Here is an 11,429-nt window from a genome sequence, read left to right on the forward strand (position 1 = left end):
CTACTACAAACCCAATGTTTCTCACAGAAACGTTAAAGAGCGTTTAAGAAACAGGTTCCACTCAATCATTGATTATCCACAGCACTGTCATTCAGGGTCACGGGGGGCACTAAAGTTGATCCCAGCTGTCATTAAGGTAGAGGCGGGGTACACCCTGGACTGGTCGCTGGTTAATCACAAGGCTGACACTGATAACCAGGCACACTCACATCTATTAGTAATTTTAGAGTCACTAATTGAGCTTTGGAGCAAGTTTTTGGACTTTGGGGGGAAAAAAGAAACCAGGAAACCACTGTGCAGCTAATACACAGATTAAACACATTTTATACTTGAATTTCTGGTGCAAATCAGCTTTGCTTTGTTTATTTTTTTAAACTGTGATCTGATTCCAAAAGGTGTGAATATCAGGTCTGCTTTGTTTTCTCTTTTTATGGCTCATTCAAAAGCTAAATAAATAAAGACAAGGAGAAGCAGCCAGCATCCAGCTTCTCTTTAAAGTGTTTAGACAGTGTTATTTAGCTGTAAAGTCTGTATATTTAAGCCAGTACCCAGAATGTGGTTTTAACAGACAACATCACATAATCCCAGTTTTAGCTTTACTATACTGGCTTCCCGTTAGTTTTAGAGTCGATTTTAAGATTTTACTAATTACTTTCAAAGCATTAAAAGGTCTGGCTCCTAGCTATTCAGAGTAATTGATCCCCTGTGAGCCAACAACATTTTTCACTCTTCTTATTGTTTTAATTCCTATTAACCATTCTTTTATCTATTTTTTCATTTAGGCTAGTCTTATTGGTTTTTGCTTTTATCCTGTTAATGCTTGTATTGCTTTTAGTGTTGCCCTTCCTCATACTTATGCTCTTACTTTCCTTGTGTCTTTTATCATTTTAGTTCTCTAATTTTTTTTTCTTCTAATTGCTCCCCTTTAAATTACTTCTTAAACTTTAGTCATCTTGGTCTCAGTTTTTGTAGTTGGATTCCTGTGTTTGCTGGGTACTCTTGGGTTCTTATGTTGGCATGTGATGTTCTTGGTTCCTAGCATGTCATGGTTCTTCTGGTGTCTTAGGATGTCAGTACTAATGATAACTCATGATGTCTGGGTAATAATGTTGTTTGGGTTTATTATGTACTGTAGGTTGTTTTTCTTTTTTTTTTTTTTGTTAGGTTATTTTAACTTTATGGTTCTCTTGATGTTGTTTTGTTGTCTTCATCTTTTGTTTGGGTTCTGCAGCTTTTTTTTCGGCGTGTCAAAGAACTTTGTGAACCTTTGTATTTAAAAGTGCTATACAAATAAAATTATTTCAGTCAGGAGAGACTTAATTTGAGCTAAAAAAAAAAGATTTATTTTAAACTATTTGCCAATTAGACTCCATTGTGATGACTTCATGTACTTGAAGGATAGTGAGCCAAACCGCAGGAATATGACATCCCCCTATGGAGTCTAGGTCCTGGTGGTGGTGCTGGTGAGAGATGCAGCATCAGATGAGGAGTAGACTTCTAAGAAGCTGGACCAGGAACCTATGAGATGGCTTGTAGGAAGAGACTGAGGTATGCAGGATGAGATGAGCAGAAGATCTGGACTAGATGCTGATGAATGGAGTGGAGGTGGCTGGGGTGGAGGAGGGTTGCAGTGTCCACACTGAAACAAGAGGTGCATGATGATTGGTCAAACAAAGTTGTGGCAAAATCGGATTAACGGAGTACTTAAGAGAATGAGCGCTCATAATCAGCTGATCATCACAACTGGAAAAGCAAAGGAAAGGAAGAAGGGAGTGATATGAACGAGTGGTGACTAATGAATAAGTAGAAACAGTCTTCCTGGTTGAACTTTTGCTGAGCACCGTTATTATTTCTTTCTCCACTTGCAAAAACAGGAAAGTCAGCTTATATTCATACTTAACTACATAAAATGTGATTGCATAATTTGTGTTTATCACTACTGTGTTTCTGGAAGCTTCATACAATGTAAATAAAGGGGAATATAGAAAAAAAAGGAAAAACATGATGATCTTGCAAATCTTGCAACTTATTTCCCTCTGCAGTTAGAAGCAATGCTTGAAAACTTTAAAGTAATAAAATTTAGGATATGAAATATTAACATTCTTGAAGTTTTAAATACAAAGCCCTGAGAGGGAGTTAATTAATTCAAAATAAAGTTAGGTAGAAAAGTTAATCAAAACTGGGATCAAATTACGCTTGAATAACTGATATGAAATTGGCCTGTTGTGGGAATTATGTCGCTGCAGGTTCATCTACACCAACATTAATTTAGCACAAAGGGAAAGTAGTGCAGAGATAGCACAGCCACTGTGTGCCACACCTACTTTAAATAATGTCTTCACTTCCTCATTTTAAACACTTGGGGTTGATGCACTTCTTCTTTGTGACTCATTTGCTCTGATGAGTGAACATGAACACACGCAGCTTCTTTACTCTGCTGAGTCTTCTGCTATTTTCAAGAGCAGGTACGTAACATTAAAAAAAAAGCTTTGATCTTGCTTGTTTGTGTTGCTGACAGAACGAGCCCACTGACCAAATAGAGGCCCTTTTGACGTCAACCAGTACATGTTGTTGTTTACAGATGCCCTCTTTGGTGTCCTCTTGATGCACTGCAAGTTTACTTCACTCGATGATGCTGAGTATCTGGGCCAGATCTTCTACAATAAGATGCTCTGGGGAGAATACAACAGCACTGTGGGTAAATATGTTGGATTTACGGAGAAGGCAAAAGAAATTGCAGAGGAGCTCAACAAAAACCCTGCCTTTTTGAAAGAAGAACAAAGGAATTTAGAGAAATGCAAGACCCACGTCCCATTAGCATTAGAGCTTCTTTCAAGACCAGGTAATTTTGTCTGTGTAACTTTGGTAATTCTTAATACCATCATCTAACTGTGCTTTTTATCAGTTCATATGTGCTATCAGTTTACTGCCAACTTGTTTTCCACACTAGGTTGAATACATACTGTAAGCATGAAAGCAACGTGTTATTTAAGTAACTGAAATAAATTACTGTGGTTGCTATTTTTTAAGGTTTTCTACAATACGCCTTGCTAATAATAACCAAGGGGGCAAAAGAACAACTGATGAAAAAACTGAATATTATACATTTAGGGAGAAAAGGAAAAATTATTCCTCCTTCCGAATCCAAACATCAATAGTTGTCAATAAATAAACATGAGGTGTTAAGAGTTTTTGGACACTGGTGGGTTACGATTTGTCTTTCAAGGGTGTACTCACACTAGGCCATCCGTACCGTGCCGTATTCTGACCGTGCTGAAGCCCATTTCACCCCCTCCCCTGCCCCCCTTTGGCCCGCACTCACACTGCGCAACGCATCCAGGCCTGGGCACGGATACGTCACGTGCCGACGTCATCACACGAAGTATCCAGTTCATGACTTTATAGGTGTTGATGACTCAGTATTTATAAGTGTTGTTTTTTAAGCTGTAAAATATCAACAGATTCATACATATCTGACCTGACACCAGAGGTATTTCAGCTGACACCTGACATCAGCAGCTACATTAACTATACAGATCCCAGTGAGGAGACAGAGAGAAAAAGCGGTTCATAGTGGAGAATTATCACTCACAGCATACAATCTGGAGTCTGATCAGAGTAACAAGCACTTCTGATGAATGAAACCCGGACTTTTTATCTCATATGAGCCCCTACAGCTGCTCTTCTGCATGTCAATATACTATCTGAATCCCCGGAATTCTTTTACATCCCTGAACTGAACCTTTTCTCTGCGTTTGGATGCCTTTCAGTGGTGCACCAAACAAGCTCTCATGTCACCGGACAGTCTGTGTTCAGAGCAGGATTAAATGTTCAGATAAAAGATGTTTTTAAGGTGAGGAGAGCTGGAAGTGAATGGATTAATAAACGATGTTCCGTCCAAACGTCAGCGATCAAGATCACAATTTCACTGCTTGGCGACATGAAATAGAATTAGAGGTAAGATAATTCAGTGGATGATACTTTGGTATTATATTTTTTTAATAAGAGAGGTTAAATCAGCCTGAGATTAACGGCACACACTTGTCCGCATATTTGGCACTCTCCTTTACTCACAGAGGATGAAAGGTGTTTGTTATCCGTGAGCTGCTGTTTGTCACTAAAACAAGGGAAGAAGTTTTATTTCACAGACCAAAAAACCTCTTACAGTCATTAAAGCCTGACTTTGTTTGAAACTGGTCAGAAATGTGGACTGGACTGGGATCCATTAGAAAGAGGTCGGAGCTGTGCAAAGTTAAATTCTTCAGCTCTTATAAAATCTTTGTAGCTTGATGAAATACAATGAGACAAAATACATATTACTCTCTCTCTTGAAAAATCATGCTGTCTCTGCAGCTGCTGCCTCTGCTCTGGGGCGGGTCCTTTTATTGTTACTTGACGCTACGTCACATTCCCGCGCTTGTGCTCCTTCATTTGCATCCATGCCGTGCTTAGGCCCACCTTAGTACACTTGGTACCTTAGTACACGATGGACACTTAGTCCATCCGTGCCAGGGCCGCGAAGCACGGAAGGATTGCACTCACACCGGCCAAACGTACCGGACTTTAGGCTGAAACGGGCCTAGGCACGGTACGGATGGCCCAGTGTGAGTGCACCACTAGTGTGCCTAGTGGGTGCACCCACACTAGGCACACTAGTGGGTCCTGAGCATGGACGAAATTTTGATTTCAGAGGTGGGGGGGACACAACTGGTTTGAGTACGGGGGGTATGGTCAAAAGACCTCATTTACATAAAATTATACCTAATTTTTGAGTAAAAATAAGCTATAATAAGCCACAATAAGATATAAAAATAAGATTATCATCACTCTAACATTTGTCACAATGCTCAATCTCATGACTAACATATCTTTATTCTCTCAACCTCACCTGTGAGCCTCCAGCCTCTCCTCCTCTACCTCCTCCATCTCCTCCTCTACCTCCTCCTGTATCTCCTCCATCTCCTCCAGCCTCTCTTGCTCTACCTCCTCCTGTATCTTCTTCTGGATTTCTATTATCTGTCACCTGACAAAAAAATATTGATGGATGACATATGAACAGTGGGACAATTTGGGATGCAAAAATCATTCATTTTGATGGTACAGTCTGAAGAAAAAACTCAGTTTCTCAATTATTATGTCTAATTTATTCACAAACAATATGGATGTATAAAATCACATTTATAATCCAAGGTTTTATTTTATTTTTCCCACAAACTTTCATTGTTAGTGTTTTTAAACAGTGGCTGCCTTTCAAAACACAAATAATACATGAAAAAAAAAATCAAAAAGTGTATCTCTTTGGCTTTAAATATACGTTTTTTTTTAATCTCTGTGTTGTTGAGGCTCTACAGTAATAATAATAATAATAATAATATTTTATTTGTCAGCTCTTTCAATAAAACTCAGACACTTTACAAGAATAAAACAATTACATAATATGAGCATAAAATAGCAATACATTAGTTTATCATAAAGTTAAATAATAGAATATTAAAAAAATTCAAGTAATACTATTACTAATACTATTACCACTACTACTACTAATAATAATAATAGGAGGGGAGGGAGTCTGAGTTTCTGATGGATGAGGGGAAGGAGTTTGTGGTGTAATGTGTTCCTCTGAGTAACTTACACTTTCACTTCTAAATAAGCCTCTTATATCCAGTTTTCTTTTTTTCGACATCTTGCCACCTGGCTGCGCCTAATTAGCAAACACACATTCACATACACGCACACACACAGACACACATTCAATGTTAATGTAAACGAAACCTCTGATATCAAAATCCGTCTAGCTGACGTGACCCAGGCAGAACAAATGTCCAACATGTTAAGAACTTACAGTGGCAGATGAACGTGGACTCATGGCCAACTAGCTAAACACCGGTGTGCTCATGTCTTATAGTCCAGGCGCTGTTTACAACCAGATGGAGTGACAGCGGGGACGGCCAATCACACGTTAGCAAGAAACGGCAAAGCCAGTCGATGAGCTTGTGGGCCAGTGGGCGGTCCAAAGGGAAACAGGCTTCAGCTTGAGCAGCCGTTTTCCGCTTGGTCCTAGAGCTCAACCTGTCTCCATTTAATATAGCGTAACATTGTTTTTGGATGGTAAAAACTGCAGGGGACCAAAACTGCCTTTTTAAAAAGTGCAGGGGACATGTCCCCAAATTACGTCCCTGGTCCTGAGGCAAGACCAGTTGAGAACCACTGATTTACTGTAGACCATTGGCTCCAAATACTGAGTCTGCTCCTCAGAAGGGGTCGCCACAGATCCCAGGGTAGCATGGGTTGTTTGCTCTGAATTTGTAAAAATTAGATTTGAAAATATAAACTATAATAAAAATTGCACACTTACTGGATAGTTTATCCGTAGGCTAAAACTGTGCAAAAAGTGAGTTTCCTCACTCAAAATATCACACTACATAGTCACCTATTCTTCAGTGTATTTAGTCAATAAGTCTTTTGCAATTTAAATGGAGGCCCTGAGCAGATAAACATCCATAGATTATAGTTTACTGTTTTCTCTTGTTTTAGTTCTAATATCAACTTAATTTTGGTGTTTTATGAAGTTGACTTAGTTTATGAAGTTAACTTGTGTCGAAAAGTCTTAATTCAATTGTAACATTTTTTAAAGTAGGTCCACAGTCTTGTTATTTCAGTGTACTTTTCTCTTTATCTTGGGATAACAACACTTCATTTCCTAGGGCAATGAATTAATTTCTTGCAATCTTAGAAAACAACTGAAATTTACTCATTATCATGAGAAAAAAACATGCTTGTTCTCCCAAAATCAACATAAATAAGCTGAGATCTCAAAAAAAACCTGAAATGTACTTATCATAGTAAAATAGGCTAAAATAAAATGTATGGAGGCATGTCCTCTTAGGGCTTCCATAGATTGCTGACAGTAATACATCACTGCTTTTTCATGTAGGTCCATGGGGGTCTCTTTTTGTTATTCAAAACCAAGTAGGAGGTGCTCCAAAGAAAAATTTAGGAACCAAACCACAGTGCACTATATTTCAATATATACTAATAGCTTTTGATACAGTTCATTATATTTTACGTTTTGCCTCCCAGTGGTTCACATTAAATGGCATGTCATAAAATCTTTACTCTGTAATTTGCAGGGATACTAATTACATTTACTCATATAATTGTAATTGAGAAGTTTTTTGAGTACTTGTACTTTTTAGTACATTATTAAATCAGTAGTTACTTCTACTTAAGTAAGTTATAAGCAGAGTAACTGTACTCTTGAGTACAATACTCTTGTACTCTGTTGTCTACACTGTAGCACATAGAAACTGATTCCACATCCCTAAACAGCTGTTGCACACAGCAAAAACTGGAGTGTTGACATTTTTCAAAGTTTATTTTAACTCCCAATGTAATTCAAACTCCATTCTGAGCGAAATGATCTTTAGTGTTTGAGTTATTTGGCAGTGTTGAGCCACTATTGTTAGTTCAACTCTGTAAAGAGTCAATTGATCTAAGCTCCACCCACTGCCATCTCAAATCTGGGGGGATGTGTGAGCAGAGATTTCCATCATGCCGTTGGGTGGAGTGTTTAGTGGTGTTTTATATGTGTTCGTGTTGTGTTTGGATTTTCCCTGTTGTATCCTTGCTGGGAGGTTCTTTTGGTCATGTTTCCATTGGATTGCTGTTTTTTATGTGAGACACATTTGCACCATGAGTGAAGGTATCCACTGAGTTACAAGTCCCTGCCTCTGACTTCATGCATTGCGCATATTCTTCATCAGTATGAACTGCTGTGCAGTGAAGTCAACTCTGCTTTGTTCTTGCTAGAGGAGACCCAACTTGTCATAGATTGTCAGGAGTTACAGCAGCTCTGTCATACTGTATGAGTAGATTTATAGACCAATACTTTTATTTGAACCAGAGTAACTGTACTTTTATTTGATTACTATAGTGGTGTACTTTTTTTTTTTAACCTCTGGTAATTTGTGAAAACTTTCACCAGTGGTTTTAATGAAGGTCCGTAATTAAACACTAACTTGTTTTGTCTCTTTGTTCTTCCCATAGTTGAGCCCTCTGTAAGGCTGAGATTAACTGAAGCAACAGACAGCAAACACCCGCACATGTTTGTCTGCAGCGCGTATGGCTTCTACCCCAAACAAATCAGCTTGAAATGGCTACGAAACGGAAAGGAGGTGACATCTGATGTGACCTTTACTGAGGAATTGCCCGATGGGAACTGGTTTTATCAGATCCACTCTCATCTGGAGCTGACACTCACAGCTGAAGAAAAAATCGCCTGTGTGGTGGATCATGACAGTTTTCAGCAGCCCATGATTTATGAGTGGGGTAAGACCAATCTTGATAAATTCAGGGAACATTATCAACTCAGTGGACAATCAGTTATAAAATCTTTAAATTCTTAAAACTACTGGTGATGAGGCATCTTCATGCAGCTGCCAACCTGGAAGTAAAAGGCAGATATAGGACAATCAGGTGGAGATGGGATTTTCCCACACAGAGCTATTTGTTTACATGCAAATGTTTTTTGACTATTTACCAGAGAGTTTAAGACCCACCTCTTTCCCAGTGTCTAAGCTGACTGATTTTTTATTCCAGACATTTCCAAATTACGCTTCAGAAATCGATGACACTGATACCATGGTTTTATACAGTGCAGGGTTTTATCAAAGAAATCACTGTTTCAATTGTGTTTTGGTCTTTTATTTGTAATGTATGTATCTTTATGATAAATATGTTTTCAGACCCTTTATCTGAGGCTGACAAGACCAAGATTGCAGCAGGAGCATCAGTGCTAGTACTGGGTATGGTCTTCTTAGGTGCTGGGCTGATCTACTACAAGAAAAACAGACATGGTGAGAGACAGATTAACCAAAAACAAAATGCTTTAGTTTGTAAATATAAAAAGGCCTGATAAGGATGCTGATACAATGCTTTATTGGTGGTATCATACGTACATGATTTATGTCTTGAGTGCAAATGTAAGAAATCTCTTTCAGAGGCATTTCTGAAAATTGACTGATATTTCAACTCAGAATATTGTAGGCTAATTAAAGTCAACTGTGTTCAGTTCAGCGTGACACTGCATTTCTTTGTGTTTTGTTTTTATTACAGGACGTTTGCCAGTGCCAACAACCCAGCCTACCACGTAAGGATAAAATGAAGAAGAAGATCTAAATCAGTTCTCTGTCAGAAGTACAGCTTCTCTCAATGCAGTTATGCTGTCATTTTCTACTTGTACAAACAAATGATTTAAAGGTGCTTATTTTCTGTCAAAGGACTTGGAAAATCCACAAAACCTTTCTGGCTTTGTATCTTTGTATCTATAAAGGGGGGACAACATTTACTAAGTCTGTCTTAAACATGTTAAAAAACTAAGATAAACTCTTAATTTAGCTTCTATATTTTTATATCGAATATTTGTCTGTGCTCTATAGTTTTGTTGTAGGAAATGAAGGTAGAAGTTTTGAATATAATTCAATTATTTTTGTTTGAAGATGAAATAAGGTTCCTCAAATATGCTTGATGATAAAATTAAAAATCAATTTATTCATAATAAAATGATGATCACATGATCTGTTAAATTGCACTGGATCTCAGTCCATCTTTATTACTGGAAACACACACACCAGCACCCAGACCCATGCTTCTGTCATCCTGATGGCATTTTTCAACCCAAAGAAACAGCAGGTTTCAGATTTTGTCCAGCTGACACTTAATTGTCTGCAATACAAAGCATGTACTCTATAAAATAGAGCGAAGTGTGAAGCATTTTGTTGTGTACTATATTTGTTGCTCTCATGGCGGTGCCCACTGGTTTTGCATTGAATCAGTTAAACTTAGTGTTCTGTCTACATGATTAAAGATTTTGTTTTTCTTTGCATATAAAAGCAACTCCTAAACTTAACAGAGAGTGAAACTACTCCAAATTTACCCCAAAAAGAGCACTTCAAAACTATTCTAAAGTCTAGATAGCTGACTGGCCACCAGTGTTAATTTCATTGGCTAAAACTATCACTAAACATGTCCACTGACTAGCTTTTATCCATGAGGAAGACTGGACTAAACCTTGTTAAAAATAGATGTTTGATGATAAAAACTGTGACAAAAAAGTAAGTTCAGTTTTCATCAAGGAGAATGACACTAACAGGTTAGTGCTGGATTATGAGGAATTCAAAATCCATGACTGTGCATGTAATCACCAGCAAAGATGACATGATAGAGCATTAAAGTATGCCAGTATTTTGTTCAGTGTATTTCAGAGTATTTTATTGTTGGTGCACTTTTGAGTGTTTTATAGTTATGTTAAGTTTACAATGTGGCTAATTAAATTATTTTTGAGAAAATACGTGTTTTGATTATAAGTGAAGACAGAAATATTGGCTAGAACTTTCAAGAGTGTCAGTTGATGCAGGTTTTTTTTGGCTTAAACTAGAATAAAACTTTCAAGAGTAAAATTGGCTAAAATGTGACAAAAACTTGTGAACATTCAAAGTAAAGACTAAAACTGCATTAAACATATCTGCCAAAAATATGAGTGTTTGCTGCACAGCCTTATTTAGAAAAAAATGAGACAGCATGTAACATGCAAATGTTACTTTAGATGTTTAAAAGCCTGGGGTCATCGTAAGTCTTCAACGCCTTCAAAAAAACATGAACTTTTTCTGACATCTAGCTATTTCCTTTTCATACTTATCAGTGTTAGCTTTAAAGTTCCTGACTACTGAGTTTTACCTTCTAGAAAGAAACTGATTCGCCTGCTCTTACCAACTGAACAAAGATTCTGTATAACAGTCCACTCCTGTATGTCTTCTCAAAGATTTAGGCTCACAGCTTACTCCCTCTGTGTCAGCACAGCTCTAAGCCACACTGGAGACCCACCCAAAGGGTGTTTTGGGGCCAAAGAACTGTGCAGTTTTTAAATCAAATCTCAGAAAAACCTAAAACGGCTATGGATTTTGTGTCGCCTACAGACGTAACAAGCTGACCCACTTTTGTGCTAACAAGTATGTCAGAACAGATCTCAGTCATGCGTGGAAGGCTGTTCTACCAGTTAGACAGATATGAGCTTTGTTCAGAAAGAACAGAACAGAAATTAAGATATATAAATGTGACAAGACAACAAGCTGGTATTCTTTTAGAATACAAAACAAATGCTTAATAGATGCTTTCTAACTTTTAACCCTACATACAAAGTTAAGTTAACTTTCTTTATTCTTGTTTTGTTTTGTAACAAGACTGGGCCCTTATTTCGTCTTCATATAAATATGTCAACTGAGGTATCAGGTTACGAGCAGTAGAAATGAAAATTGGTGCAGTTACCTTTTATTTTACTTGAATTTTAACTTTCACTTGAATGATACATTTTAGGACTCCTTTAGAGAACTTTATGCCTTTTAAGGGAGTTTTATTTCTTAAAATTTCTGTTA

General features: G+C 37.6%; 1 protein-coding gene across 1 annotated transcript; it reads left to right on the top strand.

Annotated features, from left to right (window-relative positions):
* Positions 1 to 2,405: 2,405 nt before the first annotated feature.
* On the top strand, positions 2,406 to 9,424 carry LOC121513358 (rano class II histocompatibility antigen, A beta chain-like). The gene is made up of 5 exons (XM_041793069.1): positions 2,406 to 2,465; positions 2,582 to 2,842; positions 8,047 to 8,328; positions 8,745 to 8,855; positions 9,115 to 9,424. Exons 1-5 carry the CDS (start codon positions 2,411 to 2,413, stop codon positions 9,150 to 9,152), a joined length of 747 nt encoding a protein of 248 aa, XP_041649003.1. The 5' UTR covers positions 2,406 to 2,410; the 3' UTR covers positions 9,153 to 9,424.
* The last annotated feature ends 2,005 nt before the right edge of the window (positions 9,425 to 11,429 follow it).

Source organism: Cheilinus undulatus, linkage group 8, assembly GCF_018320785.1.
Source record: "Cheilinus undulatus linkage group 8, ASM1832078v1, whole genome shotgun sequence".
NCBI classification, from domain to species: Eukaryota; Metazoa; Chordata; class Actinopteri; order Labriformes; family Labridae; genus Cheilinus; species Cheilinus undulatus.

Excerpts from the sequence above, each read along its gene's own strand:
- LOC121513358 (XM_041793069.1), top strand. The coding sequence starts at position 2,411 with ATGAACACACGCAGCTTCTTTACTCTGCTGAGTCTTCTGCTATTTTCA. Across the intron at positions 2,466-2,581 it reads TCTGCTATTTTCAAGAGCAG|ATGCCCTCTTTGGTGTCCTC; the intron begins GTACGTAACATT and ends TGTTGTTTACAG. Across the intron at positions 2,843-8,046 it reads AGAGCTTCTTTCAAGACCAG|TTGAGCCCTCTGTAAGGCTG; the intron begins GTAATTTTGTCT and ends TTCTTCCCATAG.